Source organism: Stenella coeruleoalba (genome assembly GCF_951394435.1).
Source record: "Stenella coeruleoalba genome assembly, chromosome: 2".
NCBI classification, from domain to species: domain Eukaryota; kingdom Metazoa; phylum Chordata; class Mammalia; order Artiodactyla; family Delphinidae; genus Stenella; species Stenella coeruleoalba.
In genome coordinates, this window is record NC_137147.1 from 67,037,850 (window position 1) to 67,064,318 (window position 26,469).

At 36.1% G+C, this 26,469-nt stretch overlaps 1 protein-coding gene across 1 annotated transcript in view; it reads right to left on the minus strand.

The window, feature by feature from the left end:
- The window catches only part of G2E3 (G2/M-phase specific E3 ubiquitin protein ligase), a 65,084-nt gene that overhangs the window by 23,765 nt on the left and 14,850 nt on the right, over positions 1 to 26,469 (minus strand). Inside the window, 7 exon segments of the mRNA XM_079909470.1 lie at positions 1,129 to 1,245; positions 1,925 to 2,031; positions 6,023 to 6,188; positions 7,212 to 7,336; positions 9,973 to 10,074; positions 12,767 to 12,864; positions 17,851 to 17,891. Coding sequence (XP_079765596.1) covers positions 1,129 to 1,245; positions 1,925 to 2,031; positions 6,023 to 6,188; positions 7,212 to 7,336; positions 9,973 to 10,074; positions 12,767 to 12,864; positions 17,851 to 17,891 — 756 coding nt within the window.

Here is a 26,469-nt window from a genome sequence, read left to right on the forward strand (position 1 = left end):
ACACCAGTCAGAATGGCCATCATCAAAACATCTAGAAACAGGGCTTCCCTGGTGGCACAGTGGTTGAGAGTCCACCTGCCAATGCAGGGGACACGGGTTCATGCCCCGGTCCGGGAAGATCCCACATGCTGCGGAGCGGCTGGGCCCGTGAGCCATGGCCGCTGAGCCTGCATGTCCCGAGCCTGTGCTCTGCAACAGGAGAGGTCACAACGGTGAGAGGCCCGTGTACCAAAAAACAAAACAAAACAAAAACATCTAGAAACAATAAATGCTGGAGAGGGTGTGGAGAAAAGGGAACACTCTTGCACTGCTGGTGGTAATGTGAATTGGTACAGCCACTATGGAGAACAGTATGGAGGTTCCTTAAAAAACTACAAATAGAACTACCATATGACCCAGCAATCCCACTACTGGGCATATACCCTGAGAAAACCATAGTTCAAAAGAAGTCATGTAGCAAAATGTTCATTGCAGCTCTATTTACAATAGCCAGGAGATGGATGCAACCTAAGTGTCCATCATCGGATGAATGTATAAAGAAGATGTGGCACATATATACAATGGAATATTACCCATCCATAAAAAGAAACGAAATTGCGCTATTTGTAATGAGGTGGATAGACCTAGAGTCTGTCATACAGAGTGAAGTAAGTCAGAAAGAGAAAGACAAACACCATATGCTAACACATATATATGGAATCTAAGAAAAAAAGAAAATGTCATGAAGAACCTAGGGGTAAGATGGGAATAAAGACACAGACCTACTAGAGAATGGACTTGAGGATATGGGGAGGTGGAAGGGTAAGCTGTGACAAAGTGAGAGAGTGGCATGGACATATACACACTACCAAACGTAAAATAGCTAGTGGGAAGCTAGATAGCTAGTGGGAAGCAGCCGCATAGCACAGAGAGATCAGCTCAGTGCTTTGTGACCACCTAGAGGGGTGGGATAGGGAGGGTGGGAGAGACGGAGACGCAAGAGGGAAGAGATATGGGAACATATGTATATGTATAACTGATTCACTTTGTTATAAAGCAGAAACTAACACACCATTGTAAAGCAATTATACTCCAATAAAGATGTTAAAGAAAAAAGGACACTAAGCACAACTGAACTTCCCCATATACCTGTCAGGCACATTATAGTCTCGCCCTTCTTTGCAACGACATCTTCGGACATCACAATGCTCATAGTGCTGCAGAAGCTCTTGATAAGCATTTTCCTCTAATTCCCAAGATGCATCTCTGTAAATGAAGCAAGATATAAAATATACTTTGGCCTAAAATGTTACATAAAAGGACTGATAATGAATCTAAAACTATAAACTCTTCACAAACTTAGGAACAAGGATGAAACTTGTTCTTTTTACGATTAATCATTCACTTCAATATATAAATCCCTTAGTGTCATTTTATCCTACAGTTAATTAGTCTCACAGTGAATTTCAAATGCTAAATGAAAAATTAAGTAGAAATTTTCTGAAACTTACATTTTTCCTAATATTTCACTTCCAATTTTTTGAATTTCAAGTTTAGTACCATATTTCTGGATTCCTCACCTTTAAGTATTAAGAAAATTCTTATACATTTTAAACCACATCTTGATTCTCTCAAATAATTTATACATACCATTTTGAAGCCTATTATACTTGTGTATCAATCAATCAATCAATATTGTACACAAGTGAGGTGTACAATTATTAAGAGACTATAAACAACTAATGAGACATTTAAGTCAGGACCTGGTTCTCAAGAACTAGCAATCTGGGGAGGAGGAGGAAAGGTGGCGGGGACGGTTTTACATTTCCCTGTTTGAAATGGCTGCTTGTCCATGAGTAATTAATCAGACATCAATGATTATTTCCATTGTTATTAAATCCTATATTTAAAACATCTTTTCATCAAAAGGCTAAATGTTACTCACTTTTCAGGAATATGAATTCCCATTCTCAACATCTCTTTCTGAAATATATCACTATTATTGCATACTGTGCACCTAAAGAAAAACATTCCTGCATTTATTGCTTGAACCTATAGTGGAAAATAGAAAATATATGATTAATAATTTAACAGGTTATCAGGTTATGAATAAGATAGCTAACAGAACATGTGTGCTACTTTTCACATATATATTATGGAAACTTATTTTTTATGTTTGTGGTTCATAAACTTTGATAAACTAAGTTACCCTAGTGCTAAAACTTGGGGATATTTCTCCCAATGGGAAAAAAAATTAAGCTAATGAATTGACTGTTCTTTACATCTATCACCAATATGTGTTTCTCAACCCTTTGTATCTAATGTCATTTCTGTTCCCAAATATTGTGTTGTCCATCACTCTCTGTGAATAAAACAGTAAACATCTTTAGTTACTCCATCTAGGAAGGATGTTTAAATAAATGTTACATATAAAGCATCGTTGGTTCTGTTTTTAACTCAATCTCTGTAAGTTTTCTTCCTAAGGGGGAGAAGCATAAAACCTATTCTCACTGCTTCAGCAAATAAAAATACAGAAGCAGCAGAAAGAGAGAGAAAGCGTAGCCAATCACCAGTTTAAAAAGCTAGTAGCACACACTCATTTAATAAATATTTAATCCCTACTATATAGGCGCCAAACACTATGCTAGTACCAAAAATAGAAACATAAAATGACTTAGATCCTATTTCAAGGAATTCTTGTGAGTAGGCATATACTATAAAAGTATTATTATTTTTTAATACATTTATTTATTTATGGCTGCGTTGGGTCTTCGCTGCTGCATGCAGGCTTTCTCTAGTTACAGCGAGTGTGGGCTACTCTTTGTTGCGGAGCATGGGCTCTAGGCGTGCGGACTTGAGTAGTTGTGGCACATGGGCTTAGTTGCTCCGCGGCATGTGGGATCTTCCCTCTCTTCCATAGATACTTTTTAAAAAATACTTTTAGGACTTCCCTGGTGGCGCAGGGGTTAAGAATCCGCCTGCCAATGCAGGGAACACGGGTTCGAGCCCTGGTCCGGGAAGATCCCACATGCCGCAGAACAACTAAGCCCGTGTGCTACAACTACTGAGCCTGTGCTCTAGAGCCCACGAGTCACAACTACTGAGCCCGTGTGCCACACTACAGAAGCCTGCGTGCCTAGAGCCCATGCTCTGCAACAAGAGAAGCCACCGCAATGAGAAGCCCATGCACTGCAAAGAAGAGTAGCCCCTGCTCACTGCAACCAGAGAAAGCCCGTGCGCAGCAATGAAGATCCAACGCAGCCAAAAATAAATACATAAATTTATTTAAAAATAACTAAACAAATAAACAAAAAGTATATACGGAAGAGAAAGGAAGAAGTACTGAAGTTTATGTAAGAGCCTGACAAAAATGTCACAGGGATGGTACGGTCAAAGTTAAGTATGAAAGGAGTAGGGGTGTGCCAGGAAAATAGGACAAAAGACAATACAAGGAGAGGGAATAGCAAAAGAGTACATGTGATTGGGGAAATAATAATAATATACTTAGAAATTACACGCTGATCATACTGAACTAAGTAATTAAAATAGACAGGTAAATTAAAGTTAGTAGTGTGAAGAATTGACAGAGAATAAGGCATGCAGGAGTTAGTGGCCTCCGGCAAAAGTTTAGTTAAAAAAAAAAGTGTCTGAAGTGAAATCACAAAGGGTTTAAGGTAGAGGGTAGCAACAAAAAAGGATACACCAAAAATATTAAGCAGATCTGACAGACTTGGAGAATGATTTGTGGATGGTGAAGAAAGAAGTGGACAAAGAGGAATCCAGGTTCAAACAACTAGCAGGTAGCACACACACAACATGTGAGAGGGAAGCAACAAGTTAATGAAATCTCTGCTGAACCTAAAGGATCTTTGAGCAATTGTACACAGATACCAAGATCTTACTAAGTATAGGATATGATACAAGAACTATCTAGCATGGAGAAAAGAAAAACAGCATAGGACATATGAATGATACCAACAAGACCACAGCAATGATGTGAGAAATCCAAACTGAACAAGAATAGTGACAATTCTCTGCATACAGAGTGAAAAGTCAATTTCTTTGATATTAATCTATAGTCTCTCCTCACAAAATCCCAATGTATATAGCATTTGTAGTGGTCACAAATGAAATTTGCTTAACCACATACAATTCTCATCCTACTGCATAGGTTTGTTCTTCCTTCAACTCTTTTATATTAATGGAGTTCAGAGATTAAAAAAAATTATTTGGGTATTATTATAGCTACCTGAACAGGGTAGACTCCATTTACTATTTCAGTTAAGACTTGTATCAGAGTGGAAAAGCCACTGGAGTTCTTTTAAGGAACAATGACTCAAGAATGAGCTCTGTCCTGGTGTGCTCTAACCAAGTAATAATTGCTTGCTTGTTAATATTTATATCACAGACAGGTGTCCATGGAGCCATGACCTTATATCTGCATAAAGTAGACCTACATTTTTGTTAGTAGTACTACTTCTAGTTTTTAATGACAGAATTAGAAACGTGGTATTTTCGGAGTTCACAAAAAGTCCTATGAATACTAGGTCAAATTTGAGAACCTCTCTCTGTTTCATTATTAATGCATAATGAGGCAAATCTTATTTGTCCTGAAAAATAACATACTACTACAAATTATACAAAGTTAACAAGATGATACATTTGGCAGCAATTACATTCAATTCATTCAAATACAAACCCTGAATTAAGATAAATTACCTTTTAAAGATTCTCACATAATGTGAACTTCTTCCTCAATAGGTAAAGATAGCACTTCATGATGTTTATGAACTGCACGCTAGATCCCTTTACAAACACTTCTTTGTAAGAATGAACAGGATTTCTAATATTTACCCAACAAAATAGGCTCCATCCTGCCACTTTTAACTGATAACTAATAATAACTAACTAATACTAAGAATAAGAGTTCAAGGCTCATACAAAAAAAACCAGGAAGTAATCAAGCTTTACTACTTTGACTACTGTTAGTACTTTTAAGATTTTGTTGAAATATAAGAGGATTTACATCTCCTAACTTAAAAAAAAGAACTTTTGTAGTTAATTTGTAATCAATAATAACATTTCATTTTACTAAACAATAATAAAAGCCAAGCTTTAAAAAACAGTATAAACTTAAGTAAACCCTGTGTCACTTGGCATTCTATCAACTATAACTGTCTAACAATTGGCACTTTCACACATTTATACTATATATTGGACATTATTAATAACTGGGATCTTTTAAAAATTTTAAATTATCTTCTGAATTGAAGAAACTAAATTGTTTAATGTGTGTTTTATGATATTTCATTTACTTGAAAACTTGTCGTCAGGTTTGACATACAAGGTGGCTCTCAAAGAACTAATATTAGTATCAATTCATTAGATAGTAATCAGTTTACTGTCAAAAAGTTATGATAGTGTTTACTACAGCTAAAAAAAATAGACCTCTTAACATTAAATTAGCTTACAGTTAATTATTTCACATATCTTGTTTTCTAAGCTTAAATATATAAATGAACTTGGGAATTAAAATTTGTGTATTATTCATTGTGAAATACAAACAAAAGCCTTAGGTTAAAACAACAAAATTTTAAAAGTGTAAATATACCTTAAAAGGTAGTATCTAAACTTTTATTAAAACATTAATTGTAGGGCTTCCCTGGTGGTGCAGTGGTTGGGAGTCCGCCTGCCAATGCAGGGGACACAGGTTTGTGCCCCGGTCCGGGAGGGTCCCGCGTGCCGCGGAGCGGCTGCGCCCGTGGGCCATTGGCCACTGAGCCTGCGCGTCCGGAGCCTGTTGCTCCGCGGCGGGAGAGGCCACAGCAGTGAGAGGCCCGCGTACCGCAAAAAAAAAAAACCAAACAAACATTAATTGTACACTTCAATAGGGTGAATTTTATATGTAAAATTTGATTCAATAAAGCTGTTTTAAAAAGTTACAAGTAGTAAGAGCTAAAATACACATCAATTTTTTCTAATTTAAAATTCAAATTAGCAAGCAACAAATTTTATACCAGAAAAAGCTGACAAAACATCTTACCTGTAAACAGTCTCTATGGAACCAAGCATTCTTACAACAAGGACTTCGTAATATGCTGTAAGTTGGAATAGGCTCAATAAATTCCAAGCAAATGGTGCATGGTAAGGAGTCTCTATAATTATTAGATGTAATTATCTGAACAGGTCGATGGTTCCAACAAAATGACCTAAAAACGTATATTATTTTAAAACATCTAATAAATTATACAGCACAACTAGACTAGCTTTACAATTCATGTTTATAAGGGAAAATTCATTCGTCTCTCTCGTAATTAACCTACAACAGACTGGAACAACGGCACTATAAATCAGTCTCATAATCTATAACTAAGGAGAGCTGAATTTTCAAAATGTGAACCTTTTGCTGGTGAGATTTACTTCACAGAATTTCAGTAACTAATATTATGTTGAGAATCCTACGTAATACTGTTAGCAACAGAGTATACACACCATTGTACTCAACCTTGCACAAAATCAAAGGAAGGAACTTAAACTTAAAAATAATATATTAATAATATAACAAATAAAATGCAAATAATAACTTATTCTTAACCCACTAAATGTATTTCCATTTGTATTTTCTAAACTGCAATTCTCATAGAAAACAATCCATTAAATAGGTCAAGAGCACAAAGACTAAAAGAAATAAAACACTCATGATACCAAATACCAAAATTCATAAAATCTTGATGTTTAGAGCTAAAGTCAAGAAGCAAATATTTTTAGGGGCATCCCAGGGCATAATATTTATTTTTTGGACTCCACCAAATTTACATGCCTTCACTTTACTCAATGAGAAACACATATGTCCCTGTGAAAAAAAAGTAAACTATTAAATCTAAAGAATGACATAAAATCTAGAATTATGTAAGCTGGAAATTTTCACTGAATATGAGTATATTAACAGTTCCATATTACATTCTAGAGCTGAAAGCTAGAGATGAATATTAATCATTAAGCCCATTACAGATATTGCAATTCTCCAGACTCTGCAAATAGAAATGATCATAAAGGAAGGGGAGAGAAATTATATATATATGTACACACACCCACACACACATATCTAAAGTATACATAAAACCTCAATGCAGCTTTGAAAAGAAATTTGACAAAGGAATTATATAATTGGGAGATCCACTTTCCATTTTTCTTTTACATTTTCTTTCATATTCAACAGTTAATTAACTCACGCAAAATTGCCAGTGAACTGGAAAATACATTCTCTCTGAAGTCCGCATGGGAAATGATAACTTCGTTTACATCGGGGTGTGACACATCCAATTGAAGCACCGGTTTTCTTGCAAATACAGCATTTCTAAAAGCAAGTATAAAAATAGGAGTTATAACACGTACAAAACTTGAGTACTATAGATAAGACCGAGGTATAAATGAATATTCTTTGTGGAGAGTCTGAAAATTATTTTCATCATACAACAGCTGTGAAGATAGTATATTAAAGAAATTTCCTGAAAAAACCTGTTCTACCCAGAAACAATCTAAAGGGACTAAAGATTCACTCCCATAACAATTTCTGGTAAAGGAAACACCTCTAACCAGAGAAGCTTCATTTCCTTCGTATCTGCTAAAATATTTTAAACGGAAGGGTTTGTAAACATAATGGTTATACATGAAAGTGTCATTCAAATTTCAATAGAAAACACATAGTTAGGAAATATTTATTAAGGACAACAGCAAAACAATACTAAAAACCAATCTGTAAAATATTGGCTAGGATCACTCTATCCTAACCAAATGAAAAAGTGTTAGATACCCACAGTAGGTTAAGTAGTGATTCCCTCAAAAGATATGTTCAAGTCCTAATTCCTGGTACCTCTGAATGTGACCTTATTTGGAAACAAGATCTTTGTAGATACTTGATTTACAAGTATCTACAAAGCTATCTTTAGTTTACAAGTATCTTGAAAGCTAAAGATTTCAAGATGAGTTCATCTTGGATTTAGAGTGGTCCCTCAATCAAAAGGCTGGTGTCCTTATAAGTAAAAGGAGAGGGAGATTTAAGAGACACACACAGGGGGAGGCCACATGAAGATGGAAGCAGAGATTGGAGTTATGCTGCCACAAACCAAGGAATGCCAAAGGTTGCCAAGCAGGCATCAGAAGTTCGAAGAGAAGCATGGAACAGATTATCCCTCAGAGCTTCCAGAAAGAATCAATCCCTTTAACAGCTTGATTTGGAACGTTCAGTCTCCAGAATTGTGAGAGAATAAATTTCTGTTTCAAGCAACCCAGTTTGTGGTAATCTATTACAGCAGCCCTAGCAAACAAATACAATACCACTGCCACTAACTTAAATATAACGGTGGTATATAAACAGAAAGACTATTAGATGAATCAATCATTAGTAAAATACAGAACAGTACCTAAAATATCTTGGAACCCTTGAGATGACAACTATAATGGCCACTGATGGAGAGATTATACTGCTGACCCGTCAAACAACACCAGGTTGTATACTTTGCCAACCTGAGGTTCTCCCTGTAAACTGACGTATGGAATTCTACTGTAAGGTCACAAATACAGACACCTCTTCAGTATCAAGATATTCTCAAAGGTTCACAATATACTCAGAGAGGTTACAGATGTCTTAAGAAAACATTTCCAAACTGCAAGGGGACCTATACAGGTCATGTTTCATGACAAGTTCACTATCACCAGAAGATTGAGAAATTTTGATACTAATACTTCCACATGGCCCTTAGATAAATGCCACTGTTAACCTTTTTCCCAAGGTTTTCCCTTGTACCTTAGAACCTCTATTTTACCGTTAACTCCTCTGCATCTTCAACATCTTTAAAAATAATTGCTTCCATTTCTTTGTCTCAACTAAAAGAAAGGTCTCTGCATGCTTCCCTTATAGAATCTCTTGAATGAAGCTGCTTATTTTTCCAGCCTCCTTAATTTCCAGACTTGGCAAGGAGTGGGAGTGGGATATGGATAGAGGCAGGAAGGAGGACAAGCAGAACATTATTTTAGTTCTGTGTGGCAGATTGTAGGCCACTACTCTATCAGACTTAAAAAGATATGGTCCTTTGAACCTAATGACATCTACTCTCTGCCATCTAATAATTTCCTGGTCAGTTCTCCACCTCCAGACTTTGGCACCTTTCTCTGTATTTTAATTCTTGCTGTCATTCTAAATGACTTCTGCACTGATGGGACAACCTTTCTTTGACTTCCTCAACTAAAATGTGTCAATGCACTTCATCACCACTCCAGTGTAATGAAGAATCCTCTCATCACCCCAAACTGCTCCACCATGGAAATCATCAATTCCATTATCACATTCTCTGAACAGAAACCCCTGTACTTCCAATCTTCTCATTCTCTTAACTCTCATTATTTCTACTCAGGCCACATGGAGACCTACAGTCTGTTCATTGCATAACATAGTAAGCTATCACACAAAAGATTCACAAATTATAACTGAATGAATAAGGAGTTAAGGTTTAGAATATCTATCTTGGAGAACAAAAGGCATGGAACACAAGAACACCATGTCACAGAAGAGCCACAAGAGATGTTGAGATCATAAATCATTAGTCTGTATAGTTGTGTAATTTCCATGTCAATCTTTCATTCCAACCCAACAAATGAGATATAAGAATGAAAGTTAATAGTTGGGTTGCCTCAGGATTGGAGGTCTGAAGAACAGCTGAGTGGAAGTATGGTCATAATTCTGATGGTAAGAGTGGATGAAATGATGGGTAAGTCAGAAGAAGATAAGGAAGTGAAATCAGTATCGTCACATATCTTATCCAGGGTTGGTTTAGCAAAATGTTCTTCTAAAATTTACTGTATTTGACAAAAATAAGCATTGGAACATAAAAACAATATCTTACAGATTTCTAGTAGAGAAAGTGATAGAATAGACTTCCTTAGTATTGACAATATTTATGGTATTAGGTGTAATGAGTAAAATAATTTACTTACCAGTTTCGAAGCCCTAGTCACTTCTTTCTTGATATCTTCTATTAGAAAACCATAAACTCCTTCTTCTTCTTTACCCCTCTGCCAAATTCCACTTGACATCAACTATGAATATATTCTCAATTAGAAAATAAACTCTAAGAAACTAGTTTGGAATAAAAAATATATACCTATAATATTCCAATAAAAAATGGGCATAAAACAATTCAAATTTTAAGTATCTCTTACCTATAATAGTTATTTTTCATGGTCAAAGTAAGAGGCTACTCACATTCTTTGATTTGGAAGACACTGTATATTAACAGTTCATGTAACCAAACTGGTTTCTAAAAAGTATTACAGAAAATAACAGAAAAAGAAAGGAAGAAAAACAACAAAAAACACTTATAATCAAGCTTTAGGGGAAAAAAAGTGGCATATACCTAAAGGCGTATATGTAATAATAATGAATACTATGGAGATAATTATCAGTGATATTTTAGGTTAACTTTAAATCTCGCTGGATTCTGAATCATAGAAGACATATTTATAGGGAATCTACTGAATTGTAGTTAATGCAAATGAATTTTAAAAAATCTGTTTTAACTTTAATTTAAATATGTTAAAGGAACATGAATCAAGAAAAAGCATGAGACTGTGAATAAGAAATCCTGACTTTGCAAACCAGGCTCTGTGTCCAACTTTCTGAAAGCCTAGGCAAGTAATTTAATGTTTCTGACATTAAACACAAAAATAAAAACAATAGACTAGGTTGTTTCCAAGTCTCTTTCCGCTCTAACATTCCATTACCATTTATAACATTACTATACTTTCGTGTTCACAATGAAACAGAATCTTTTAAGTGTTGAGCCTAGGGTCAGTATGTTTCAGGATTACTATACTCATTAATAAAATAAAGAATATAAGGGAAATTTTGATATGACCAACTTAAGCATATTAAATAACTCCAACATACTTCAGATTTGTGATCAGAGTTTTATTTTAATCAGTATAATATATCCTTAAAAAAACCCAAAAGTGATATATGTTACTTAAGAATTATGAAAAAATAACCCACTGACTAATAAAATAGTTGTCTTAACTCTACTACATAAAAAGTAAAACACACTCTTTAGAAAAATGAAAAGGTTTTCTTTTGTGATGCAGACTATAAGGCTCTAACTTACAAATATGTTTGGAATGTCAACTTCATGGTCCCTTAAATCTTGGTACAAAGTAAGTAGGTTCCTAGACCAGTCTACAAATTTTAGAGAAACACCAAGAATTTATGTTAGATGATTTCTCAAGGAAACATCTAAAGAGTTTTAACATGGATGCTGTTGTGGGTATAAAAATATGTCCACAAATTTGTTGATACCCCTTCCTTAAAGTGGTGGGAACTAATTCCTTCCCCTTAAGTGTGGGCTAGAATTAACGACTCACCTCTAACAGAATAAAGCAAAAGTAACAGTGGTATGCAACTGTAAAAACTAGGTCATATGGTTCCATCTTGGTGTATATCTATCCCTCTGTCTCTCTCTTTTATCACTTCCTCTGGGAGAAGGCAGATGCCATGCTGTGAGCAGCCCTATAGCCCAGGAAGTACGGAACTGAGACCTTCTGCCAACAGTTAGGAGGAACTGAGGCCAAAAGCCACGTGAGTGAGCCATTGGAGATGGATACTCCAGCCCAGTCAAGCTTTCAGATGACTGAACCATGGCTGACATCTCAATTGCATCCTCATGAGAGACCCTGAGCCAGAACCACCCAGCTCACCCAATACCAGATTCCTGTCCTTCAGAAACCATTTGAGAACAGAAATAGTCACAGATGTCGAAAACAATCTTATGGTTACCAAGGGGGAAGTGGGGGGGAGGGAGGGATAAATTGGGAGATTGGGATTGACACATACACACTACTATATACAAAATAGATAATAAGAACCTACCACATAGCACAGAGAACTCTACTCAATAATCTGTAATGACCTATATGGGAAAAGAATCTAAAAAAGAGTGAATATATGTATTCACTGTATAACTGATTCACTTTGCTGTACAGCAGAAACTAACACAACATTGTAAATCAACTATACTCCAATAAAAATTAATTTAAAAAAGAAACCATTTGAGACAATAAATGTTGCTTAAGCTGCTAAATTTCAGGATAAATAGTTAAGCAGCAATATATAACTAATACAAGTGCCAAGAAATGCTGCATGTGCTCATGCAACCTTAGCATGCTAAGGCAGTGATGGTGCCACTAATATCTTAAGGCAGATTCAGTGAGGTGAGAAGCTGGTGGAGGGAATGGGAAACAAATGAGAGACTAATTCTCAATATGACATTTTTTCTTTCTTCTGAGTGACACATAAATTAACCTATTTCCTTTTACACAAGTATTTATTACCTTTAGTCAGAACTTTTCTTTCCAGGTTCTCTGTGAAATAAAATACTTTTCTTTTACTTCTTAAACCTTCAAACAAGTCTTTTCTGAGACTTATCACTAGCAACAATGAAAACAAAGTACTAAAATGAACAACTCCCTTAGAGACCTAACCATTTTCTCGTTTTTTCCACTGAGGCCCTAAAGGGTTAGACAAAAATAAGCAGGTAATGATGACAGGTATTTCTACGTACCAAGTAATTTCAGAATCTTAGAATTTGATAAATGAAAAATCTTATTTTTACATATAAGCAAAAGGAGATCCAGAAAAGTTAAATGACTTATCCATTTCTCAGAAACCAGCCATCAGGATCGAATTCTCTTCTTTAGAAGAATATCAGATTGCTAGGATTTAATTAAAAATTATACTCACCAAACAATAGTAATGTACAGTGAGATTCCATTTCTCATTAGTTTTCTTTTCTCCATATTTAATAGGACAGTCATCATTTTTTCGACAGAAAACACAAGCTAACAGTGAAAAAAGTAATAGATATAAAAAAATTTTAAACAAAAACAAAAAAAAACCCTATGGAATTGGTGCTTCTCTCAATTGATGTGTTCAATTCTTTTTGAGAGAGCAAATCACTTTATATTGTTATCAGTAAATTAAAACTTCCAATACGTACTTCTAAAACAATAATGTGACTTTACATTTTTTTCATTAATCTTTAATGATGAATCCCAGTGTGTTGTTTAAATGGCAACTCATTGCAAACAACAGATTAGGAAACTCTGAAACTCCATCTCTCTAAAGCAATAAAACCTGCCAAATGCTGGTTGTGCATTTGGTTATGCTGCCAAAACCATCAGAATCAACTTTTCAGAAAATCTGAAATCTGATTTAAAAACTTAAAATAATCAGAAGAATGCTTCATAAAGAAACAAGCTGCCAAAATTTGATGAGAGATTTGTGGCATTTTAACTTACCTGCCAACCATCCCCCACTCTCCAGCTGGGCAATGGCCTTAGGCCCATGTTCAATGTGTATTGTTCCTTAGGGCCATGTTCCTGGTGTGGATTGTCTAAGAGGAGGTAATATGGACCTTGTCAAAGAAATGTGTGTTCTGACCTGTATGGTGGCTCCCCAAGGGACCGGCTCAGATGCCTGCCCTTGTTTCACCTGCCTCAGAAATTTCTCAGGGCTGGAGTCTGACTGTCAAAAACATTTAAGACAAATATACTAGAGGCAGCAGCTTGAAGCAAAGGATAACACACAGGGTAAGCAGGTCACAGACCAAAAAGGCTAGGAAAGAAGAGTCTGGAAAAGGAAGATACATGGGAAAATAAGGGCTTTGAAAAGCTCCCAAATATACCAGGGAATCTAGAAGGACACCACATGCCCAGGACTGGATGCATACGCAGAAATGACCCTAGAAACTCCAAGCTTTCACCTCTGGCTGATCTTTAGGCTTGTAGACTCATATAGCAAGCCTATATGAAAAAGGAAAGATCCCAAATCAATGACTTTATTTTAACCCTAAAGAACCAGAAAAAGAACAAACTAAACCCAAAACTAGCAGAAGAAAGGAAATAATAGAGATTAGAATAGAGATAAATGACATAGAGAATAGGAAAACAATAGAATAAATATAAACAAAGTTGGTTCTTTGAAAAGGTCAACAAAACTGGCAAACCTTCAGCTAGACAAAGAGAGAAGACTCAAAACTTATTAACAAAGCTACAAAAATCAAAAGTGTGGTAATGACATACAGCTAGACATATAGATCAATGGAAAAGAATCCAGAATGACCATACATCTATGGTCAATTAATTTTGAACAAGTATTCCAAGATCATTCCATGGGTAAAGAATAGACTCTTTAACAAATGGGGCTGGGACAATTGGATAGCCACATGCAAGATAATAAATTAAATCCCTATCTCATACCTTATACAGAAATTAATTCAAAATAGATCAAAGACTTAAACATAAGAGCCGAAACTATAAAACTCTTTCTTAGAAGAAAATGCAGGGGTAAATCTTCAAAACGCTGGTTTGGGAATGGTTTTTCAGATATCACATGACACCAAAAGCAAAAGTAATAATAGATAAATTGGACTTCATCAAAGTTTAAAATTTTTGTGCATCAAAGAACACCATCAACAAAGTGAAAAGATAATCTACAGAATGGTTAAATATACTTGGAAATCATATACCTTTTAAGGGTCTAGTGTCCAGAATATATAAGTATTACAACCCAACAATAAACACACAACTCAATTTTAAAACGGGACAAAGGATCTGAATAAACATTTCTCCAAGGAAGATATAAAATAGCCAATAAGCACATTAAAAGATGCTTAATATCATCAGTCATCAGGGAAATGCAAATCCCACAATGAGATACCACTTCACACCCACTAAGATGGCTACAATAAAAATGTCAGATAATAACAAATGCTGGCAAGGAGCTGGTGAAATCAGAACCCTCATATACTGCTAGCTGAAATGTAAAATGGTACAGCCACTTTGGAAAATAGTCAGCAGTTCCTCAAAAAGTTAAACACAGTTACCATGTGATATAACAATTCCATTCCTGAGTATATATAATACCAAAGAATTAAAAACAGATGTTCAAATACTTGTACACTAATGTTCACAGTAGCACTGTTCACAATAGCCAAAAAGGAAAACAAATCAAATTTCCATCAATGGATGGCTGAATGGGTAAACAAAATATACCATATCCATACAATGGAGTATCTTTCAGCTATAAAAAGCAATGAAATACCGATACATGCTACAACACGGATGAGCCTAGAAACATTATGCTAAATCTAAGAATACAAGCACAAAAGGTCACATATTATATGATTCCATTTATACAATAGATTGCGTTATCCAAAATAGGTAAATCCACAGAGACAGACAAAAAGCAGGCTGGTAGTCTCCACGGGTTGAGGACAGGGGAAATGAGAAGTGATTGCCTAATGGACAGAGTTTTCTTTTGGGGGGATGATAATGTTTTGGAACTAGATAGTGGTAACGGTTGCACAACACTGTGAATGTATGAAGTGCCATCAAATTGTACCCTTCAAAATAGTTAAGATGATGAATTCTATTGATATGTTATATGTATTTTACCACAATAATAAAAAAAATTTTTTTAAGGCAAATTGTAGAGTCAGGGAGATCTGAGTTAAGACTTGGCTCCACACTCTTGCTGTGTAACCTTGAACAAGTCACATAAACACTTTATCGTTCCAGTTCCTCATCTTAAAAATAATACGGGCTTCCCTGGTGGCGCAGTGGTTGAGAGTCCGCCTGCCGATGCAGGGGACACGGGTTCGTGCTCCGGCCTGGGAAGAACCCACATGCCGCGGAGCGGCTGGGCCCGTGAGCCATGGCCACTGAGCCTGCGCGTCCAGAGCCTGTGCTCCGCAATGGGAGAGGCCACAACAGTGAGAGGCCCACGTACCGCAAAAAAAAAAAATAAGGACAACAGCAGCACCTACCTCAAACTATGCCTTAATGAGGATTAAATGAGAGAGTATACAGCAATATAATTAAAAGGGTATGGCACACAGATAGAACTGAATGTTAGTACTATAATTACCAATCCTTTCTATCTTATGATATTTACCTGTTCAGCAAATTTCTAATACCATACTAATAAAACAATAAGAAAATCACTAGCTGCAAAGACTCTGAGCATCTCAAGGCGGCAAACCAATAAAAGATGAAATGAACGTGAATCTAAGTTACTGCGTGGAGCAGAAACTCCCTATCTGTCCAATCTCCCCTAACCAATCCACGTTAAACTGTAACTTGACCAAGTAATAAACGTTTACTGTATTAACCATTAAAACTTCAGGGTTTACCTATTGCAGCAGCTAATCATATTTACCTTAACTAATACATGTAATCAAGAATGGATGTTATGTGTTGAAAATATACTGTATCTGTTAATAGGCTACTCAGAAAATAGACTGCAGGACTGGAAAGAAACAGCGTGAGCTAATACTTAGTATTGTGAAACATCCCCCCATATTTGTCCTCCCTCACTCCAGCTTAATAAGCAGTAACTGAAAGGCCCTTCCCTCAATCTTTTAAAAGGTTTCGGATCCCCTTCCTCCCCCATACAGAGTACCTGACCACATCAATTGCAGCAAATTGCCATTTGTTTATTGGACCTCTTACACCAGCAGCTCCTGTCTTAACTTCTTCATCCCCAGTGCCTATACTTTCAGCTGTAAGTGTGCATGCAGCTATCAAGAGGAAGAGGAATACAAGGAATTAGCTGAGATTATGTAAGAGGAGTCCTTAAGGTGAATGCTGGATGGAGCTGCATCTGCTATATGCTGTGGACCTGTGCTTTCCATCTGTTCTCCTCCTCCCTTTGCCCAGTACCGAGACCCTTGGACACAGAACAGACTAGGTTTCAGGCATGCATTTTTATAAGTAGGTTACCTTTTATTTATTTATTTTATTTGTACTTTATTTATTTCTTTTATTTGTACTTTGCTGTTGTTTAATTTTAATGTTTAAAATTCAGTAAAATTGTTCTGACTTCATTATATTTATTAAGACCATCTTCTATTATACTCCAGCAAATGATACTGGTTATGTTACAATAATAAAATGAACATATTCATGTAAGTAAAAAACTGAGTCAATCTTAAAAAAAATATTAAGTAAATAACAGTAATAGGTAGTATTTCCATTTGGCAAATATGTGAAGGTAGTCCATGAATTACTAAGTTTCAGAACTATTAGCACAGTTGATAGAAGTCTGTAGGTAAAAGCAGGAAAGCAAAGTAGAGGAGGTTTAAGAGCACAAATTTCCATATCCAACATGATATGGAGTTATCAGATACTCTATAAGTGAGAGTCAAGATACAGAGTTTTAACTGTAATACTTTGAGAGGGAATCAAAAAATAAATTTTATAAAGGGTAGATCAGGGAGAAGTAGTGGCAAAGGAGTATAAAGTAACAATTTAAAATTTCCATCTTCCATAGTAGCTAATCAATATGTACTGTTTATAACTAATAAATGAAAACAACTAAAAGCAAAGGTCTACATCTGTTTGAGAAGACTGCTGTGAGCGCTAACAGGCAAGTTTTCCTTTTCATGTTAAACTTTCATATGTTGTTTAAACTGTTCTCATCTGCATTTTATCTTTTGTAAGAAGAAAAAAATCACACAAAAAGGTAAAAAAATCATATTTATTAAATAAGTAATACTGTTTTATTCAGATACAAACCATACTTGATAAATACACAGAGAATACAAATAATATTCGGCAAATTATCCTTTTCTAGCAGATTTTTGTTGAAATGAATACACACAGCATTTTATTTTAGTATACAGAAACATGACCTAAGAATATCAGGAAATTCATTCCTATTGTTTGAGTACCAGTCTAAAAAGATTTATTGTAATAAAAAAGCAAGAGTAAAATATCTTAACATTTTAAAATAAATTTGAAAATATTTTAAATATGGTTACTTACTGGGATTCTGTGAGCCTCCAGTTTTACTTTCATTCATTTTACTAGGAAAAATAAGAATATACAATCAGCCATTTTAATTTTAAAATTCTCAAATTATCCATTTTAATTAGATTTAGGCAGTGTATGATTACAAATACGTTGCATCATTTCTTACTCTAGTACTTAATTTCCTCACCTTTCCAAATCTAAGACCAGTAATTCTCAACAAGGGTGGTAAATTCTGGGGACAGTGTTGAAATTGGAGGGAATGTTTTTTAGTTATCAAAAAGATTAAGATGACTACTGGCATTTATATTGGAAAGGAGCCAGGACTGCAGGACATACCAGGAACAGAGACCTACACTTTCTAATTTCTAGCAGTTTCACAAATCTATTGAAGAAAATTCCATAAACACACGATAACAGTCCTTCACCTAGAGTAAACATAAACATTTTAACTTATAAATAATATTTAGTTAGTATCCCAACAACACAGATTTGTATTTGAGATCCAATCTCTCCAGCTTCTAATTTCTTACCCCTCTCTCCTGTGCAGATGAAATGCAACTACTGCTTACTTTTAAGTTTACTGTAATTCAGAATAATGATTGAGTTCCAAAATATAGGTAACTTACACGGTTATAGACTAATTTTGCTTTATAAGGAAATCACAATTTCTATGGGGCTCTGTCTTCTCCTCCTCTTTCCCTTCAAACTATCGATACAAGGACCCAAGGCATCTCTCTTGGTTGCACAGTGAAATGAAGTTCTGTCCAGATCTTTATAATATATGTATAGACACCTATGCTATTTAAAGAAAGGTACCTGAAGTTTCTTACTTACTAGCCTCAGAACTCCGTACTACACAAGTGCTTTCTCATCTTTACAACAGAAGAGAATAAAAGTGAACATCAATCTCGCATGTCACAAAAAAAGTAACATAGGAATATATAAAGTACCATGCTGAAAAGGCTCCAAATATCACCGGCTACAGGATGATCATACGAATGCTCTCCAGTGCTATCGAAACGTGAACGGAAAAGGTTTTTCCTATTTGTACCAATCTAATAAGTATTCTATATAGTTTTGCAAAGTGTATTAATATACAGTATTCCACATAGACCAATGGAACAAAAATAAAGAGCCTAGAAACAGACCCAGACTTTTCCAGTCACTTGATTTTTAACAAAGGTACCAAAGCAATTCAGTGAGAAAAAGAAAAGTCTTTTCAACAAATGATGCTGGAAAAAATGGATCTCCAAATGGAAAACAAATGAACCTTGAGATTCACACTTTACACCATAAATAAAAATTAATTTCAAGTGAATCACAGACCTTACTGCAAAAGCTAAAACTATAAAAGTTTTAAAACAAAAAGTAATGCATTATACTTCATCAAAACTAAAAGCTTCCACTCATCAAAAGATACCATATAAATAAGAAAACACAAGCTTTAAATGATACATTACACAAGATGGACTTAATTGATATTTATAGGGCATTCCATCCAAAAACAACAGAATACACATTTTTCTCAAGTGCTCATGGAACATTCTCCAGGACAGATCATATCTTGGGTCACAAGTCAAGCCTTGGTAAATTTAAGAAAATTGAAATTGTTTCAAGTATCTTTTCTGACCACAACACTATGAGACTAGATATCAATTACAGGAAAAGATCTGTAAAAAATACAAACACATGGAGGCTAAACAATACACTACTTAATAACGAAGTGATCACTGAAGAAATCAAAGAGGAAATCAAAAAATACCTAGAAACAAATGACAATGGAGGCACGACGACCCAAAATCTATGGGATGCAGGAAAAGCAGTTCTAATAGGGAAGTTTATAGCAATACAATCCTATCTTAAGAAACAGGAAACAACTCGAATAAACAACCTCACCTTGCACCTAAAGCAATTAGAGAAAGAAGAACAAAAAAACCCCAAAGTTAGCAGAAGGAAAGAAATCATAAAAATCAGATCAGAAATAAATGAAAAAGAAATGAAGGAAACGATAGCAAAGATCAATAAAACTAAAATCTGGTTCTTTGAGAAGATAAACAAAATTGATAAACCATTAGCCAGACTCATCAAGAAAAAGAGTGAGAAGACTCAAGTCAATAGAATTAGAAATGAAAAAGGAGAAGTAACAACTGACACTGCAGAAATATGAAAGATCCTGAGAGATTACTACAAGCAACTCTATGCCAATAAAATGGACAACCTGGAAGAAATGGACAAATTCTTAGAAATGCACAACCTGCCAAGACTGAATCAGGAAGAAATAGAATATATGAACAGACCAATCAAAAGTACTGAAATTGAAACTGTGATTAAAAATCTTCCAACATACAAAAGCCCAGGACCAGATGGCTTCACAGGCGAATTCTATCAAACATTTAGAGAAGAGCTAACACCTATCCTTCTCAAACTCTTCCAAAATATAGCAGAGGGAGGAACACTCCCAAACTCATTCTACGAGGCCACCATCACCCTGATACCAAAACCAGACAAGGATGTCACAAAGAAAGAAAACTACAGGCCAATATCACTGATGAACATAGATGCAAAAATCCTCAACAAAATACTAGCAGACAGAATCCAACAGCACATTAAAAGGATCATACACCATGATCAAGTGGGGTTTATTCCAGGAATGCAAGGATTCTTCAATATACACAAAACAATCAATGTGATACACCATATTAACAAACTGAAGGAGAAAAACCATATGATCATCTCAATAGATGCAGAGAAAGCTTTTGACAAAATTCAACACCCATTTATGATAAAAACCCTGCAGAAAGTAGGCATAGAGGGAACTTTCCTCAACATAATAAAGGCCATATATGACAAAATCCACAGCCAACATCGTCCTCAATGGTGAAAAACTGAAACCATTTCCACTAAGATCAGGAACAAGAGGTTGCCCACTCTCACCACTCTTATTCAACATAGTTTTGGAAGTTTTAGCCACAGCAATCAGAGAAGAAGAGGAAATAAAAGGAATCCAAATCGGAAAAGAAGAAGTAAAGCTGTCACTGTTTGCAGATGACATGATACTATACATAAAGAATCCTACAGATGCTACCAGAAAACTACTAGAGCTAATCAATGAATTTGGTAAAGTAGCAGGATACAAAATTCATGCACAGAAATCTCTGGCATTCCTATACACTAATGATGAAAAATCTGAATGTGAAATCAAGAAAAAACTCCTATTTACCATTGCAACAAAAAGAATAAAATATCTAGGAATAAACCCCACTAAGGTGACAAAAGACCTGTATGCAGAAAATTATAAGACCCTGATGAAAGAAATTAAAGATGATACAAATAGATGGAGAGATATACCATGTTCTTGGACTGGAAGAATCAACATTGCGAAAATGACACTACTACCCAAAGCAATCTATAGATTCAATGCAATCCCTGTCAAACTACCACTGGCATTTTTCACAGAACTAGAACAAAAAATTTCACAATTTGTATGAAAACACAAAAGACCCCGAATAGCCAAAGCAATCTTAGAACGAAAAACGGAGCTGGAGGAATCAGGCTCCCTGACTTCAGACTATACTACAAAGCTACAGTAATCAAGACAGTATGGTACAGGCACAAAAACAGAAAGATAGATCTATGGAACAGGATAGAAAGCCCAGATATAAACCCACGCACATATGGTCACCTTATCTTTGATAAAGGAGGCAGGAATGTACAGTGGAGAAAGGACAGCCTCTTTAGTAAGTGGTGCTGGGAAAACTGGACAGGTACATGTAAAAGTACGAGATTAGAACACTCCCTAACACCATACACAAAAATAAGCTCCAAATGGATTATAGGTCTAAATGTAAGGCCAGAAGCTATCAAACTCTTAGAGGAAAACATAGGCAGAACACTCTATGACATAAATCACAGCAAGATCCTTTCTGACCCACCTCCTAGAGTAATGGAAATAAAAACAAAAATAAGACCTAATGAAACTTCAAAGCTTCTGCACAGCAAAGGAAACCATAAACAAGACCAAAAGACAACCCTCAGAATAGGAGAAAATATTTGCAAATGAAGCAACTGACAAAGGATTAATCTCCAAAATTTACAAGCAGCTCATGCAGCTCAATAACAAAAAAACAAACAACCCAATCCAAAAATGGGCAGAAGACCTAAACAGACATTTCTCCAAAGAAGATATACAGACTGCCAACAAACACATGAAAGAATGCTCAACTTCATTAATCATTAGAGAAATGCAAATCAAAATTACAATGAGATATCATCTCACACCAGTCAGAATGGCCATCATCAAAAAATCTAGAAACAATAGATGCTGGAGAGGGTGTGGAGAAAAGGGAACCCTCTTGCACTGCTGATGGGAATGTAAATTGATACAGCCACTGTGGAGAACAGTATGGAGGTTCCTTAAAAAACTACAAAGAGAATTACCATATGACCCAGCAATCCCACTACTGGGCATATACCCTGAGAAAACCATAATTCAAAAAGAGTCATGTACCAAAATGTTCATTGCAGCTCTATTTACAATTGCCCGGAGATGGAAACAACCTAAGTGTCCATTATCGGATGAATGTATGAAGAAGATGTGGCACATATATACAATGGAATATTACTCAGCCATAAAAAGAAACGAAATTGAGCTATTTGTAATGAGGTGGATAGACCTAGAGTCTGTCATACAGAGTGAAGTAAGTCAGAAAGAGAAAGACAAATACCGTATGCTAACAAATATATATGGAATTTAAGGAAAAAAATATGTCATGAAGAACCTAGGGGTAAGACAGGAATAAAGACACAGACCTACTAAAGAATGGACTTGAGGATATGGAGAGGGATAAGGGTAAGCTGTGACAAAGTAAGAGAGAGGCATGGACATATATACACCACCAAACGTAAGGTAGATAGCTAGTGGGAAGCAGCCGCATAGCACAGGGAGATAAGCTCCAAGCTTTGTGACCGCCAGGATGGGTGGGATAGGGAGGGTGGGAGGGAGGGAGACGCAAGAGGGAAGAGATATGGGAACATATGTATATGTATAACTGATTCACTTTGTTATAAAGCAGAAACTAACACACCATTGTAATGCAATTATACTCCAATAAAGATGTAAAAAAAAAAAAAAAGTGAATTATGTATGCCACACACTGGGAGAAAATATTTGTAAAAGATGTGTCTGACAAAGACTTATACCCAGAATACATAAAGAACTTTTACAATAATGTAAAGGAAACATTTAAAGAAATGGGCAAAAGACATGAACAGACACTTCATAAAGGAAGATATACAAATGGCCAATAAACAAATGAAAAGATGTTCAACATCATTAGTAATTAGGAGGATAAAAATGAAAGACTATGAAAGACTATTTTATACCTATAATAATGGCTAAGATTAAAAAGACTATCAACACGAAACATTGGACAGGATATGAAGCAACCGGGGAACTCTCATTAACTGTTGATGTGAATAATCAACAATAATCAAAATGGAATAATCATTTTGAAAAGTTTTAGTAGTTTCATAGAAGTTAAACATATATGCCCATGAACCTAGCCTTTGATGTAGGAATTTCACACCCAGGTATACATCCAAGAAAAATTAAAAAATATATAGACAAAAAACTTTATACAAAAAAGTTCATAGTAGCCACCTTCATGATACTCCAAAACTGGAAGCCTAGAAGTCCATCAACAGGAAAATGGATAAACAAACTGAAGTATATTAATAAAATGCAATACTACTTAGCAATGAAAAGGTAACAAGTGCTGCAAGATGCAACAAAACAGATGAATCTTATAAATATGCTAAGTGAAAGAAACTGTACACTCTTCTTATCCACATCATTCCATTCATATGAAGTTCTAGGATAGGCAAAACTAATCTATCATGAAAAATATTAGAACAGTGCTTGTCTCTCAAGTGGGAAGAAGACTGGAAATGACTTAAGTAAACTTTCTGAAATATCCTACTTTTGCTAAGAGGATGTAAGTAAGCAACTTTGATAGAGAGAAGAAATCTCGGTTTCTAACGGAGGTACAGAACTACAGATAAGAGCTTTCTGAACACAACATTCCTCTTCCTTTTGTAGTTTTCAAGGAAACACCCTAGGCCCACTTCGTAGCTCAGATCTGATGTTGCCTCTTTCACACACAGCCTTGGCTTCGCTTTGACCCCATTAAAACACTACTTCATTTAAATTTCACATCAATGCCACCCTTCTCCAACATGTTATAAGAAATCTATTTTACCCTTTGCTCGGTGCGAAGCCTTGTGGTTCCTCGGGTCAGGGACCTCTCTCACTGCAATGAGTCAACAAACCTAACTTTATCAGATTACAGATTTATCCCCGGTGGTTTTAGGCTGACTAGGCTAGGAGAGGTGAAAGAATACGGCAAATGTCACAAAACATAAATAATCGGTGAACCTGTTTAAAGGGTATATAGGAGTTCCTTTCACTATTCATATAACTTTTTTCTAAGTTTAAGATTATATCAAATTAGGGACTTCCCTGGTGGCGCAGTGGTTGGGAGTCCCCCTGCCAGTGCAGGGGACTCGGGTTCAGGCCCAATCCGGAAGGATCCCACATGCCACGGAGCGGCTGGGCCCATGTGCTACAGCTGCTCAGCCTGCGCTCTGGAGCCCGCGAGCCATAGCTGCTGGGCCTGCGTGCTGCAACTGCTGAAGCCCATGCGCCTGGAGCCTGTGCTCCACAGTGGAGGAGGCCACCACAGTGAGAAGCCCACGCACCGCAACAAAAACCCAACGCAGCCGAAAATATAAATAAATTAATTTTTTTAAAAAAGATTACATCAAATTAAAAGTTACCCTTGAGGGCTTCCCTGGTAGTGTAGTGGTTAGGAGTCCACCTGCCAATGCAGGGGACGCGGGTTCAAGCCCTGGTCTGGGAAGATCCCACATACCCTGGAGCAACTAAGCCCGTGCACCACAACTACTGAGTCTGGGCTCTAGAGCCCGAGAGCCACAACTACGGAGCCCACACACCTAGAGCCCGTACTCCGCAACAAGAGAAGCCACCGCAATGAGAAGCCCGCACACCACAATGAAGAGTAGCCCCCGCTCTCCACAACTAGAGAAAGCCTGTGCACAGCAACAAAGACCCATAGCAGCCAAAAATCAATAAATTAAATTAATTAATTAAAAGAAAAAAAAAGTTATCCCCGAATCAGATAATGTTCTAAAGATATTACAAAATTCATATTTTTGACTAGTTCACATCAGCTTTCTTACTAATCCACAGCATCTGAAATAAAACTTTTGTTGCTAAATCCTGGTGATGAATTTCTTTATTTCAATCAACAGTCTCCAAAACAAAACTTCAGGAAAAAAAAACTCACATATTTTTAGTTGGATTTTATCATTTTTTTTCTTTCCAGTACATGAATTTTAAGACTTCCTAAGTGGAAGAAGGAAAACAATGCTAGGTAAGTATATATCTCAATAACAGCCCAAGTCTTAACAACAGTCTTGGTCTTAGAAATAATATCAAAGCATTCCCCTCTTCCTTGAGAAATCATTAATAATTTAATGAAGAAAGCTCCAGGAAGCCACTATCAAGAGGTATTCTGAGTCTCTTGCACTGCTTACCTCCACTTGGTCAGTGACACGCAGTTTGATACTCCTCCCCCTTCAAAAGGTGGAGCCTGATTTCCTTCTCCTTGACTGTGGCTGTGCTTAGTAACTTCCACCAAAAAGCCTGGCAGAAATGACAAAGTGTAACTAGGTCATAAAAGGCATTATAACTTCCTCCTTGCTCTCTGTCATGATCACCTGCATTGGTGGAAGCTGGCTGCCACGTCATTAATGCTTTCTTTTAAGGTTCTCCTTGGAGATGTCTACTTGGCAAAGAACTGAGGCATTTACCCATGTCACACGAGTGAGCCGTTTTAGAAGTAAATTGTCCAACCCCACTCAGGCCTTCATAAGACTGCAGCCTGGCTGACAGCCTGAGAGCAACTTCATGGGACACCCCAAGGCTAAGCTGCTCCCGAATTTCTGACCCACAGAAACTGTCAGATAATAAATGTCTGTTGTTTTAAGGCACCAAGTTTTGGAGTGATTTGTTACACAGCAATAGATAACTAACACAATAAAGTAAGCCAAACTCCCTCTCATTCTAGCTGGGTGGCTGTTCTAACAGTTTTTTTGGTAGGATCCTTAGGATTTTCAATAAATAAGGTCATGTCATCTGCAAACAGACATTTTTACTTCCTCTTTTCCGACATGGATGCCTTTTTCTTGCCTGGCTGCCCTGGCTAGGACTTCCAGTACTATACTGAATAGGAGTGGAGAGAGTGGGTACCCTATCTTGTTCCTGATCTTGCAGGAAAAGTTTTCAACCTTTTACTGTTGAGTATGATGTTAGCTGTGGGCTTGTCATGTACAGCCCTTATAATGTTGAGGTACATCCCTTCTATACCCAATTTGTTGAGAATTTTTATCATGAAGGGATGTTAAATTTTGTTAAACGTTTTTCCTGCACCTTTTGAGATGACTTTGATTTTTATTTCTCCTTCCATTAGTGTGCACACAGGGATAAATCCTGGTTGATCATGATGTATGATCCTTCTAATGTGCTGCTGAATTTAGTTTGCTAGTGTTTTG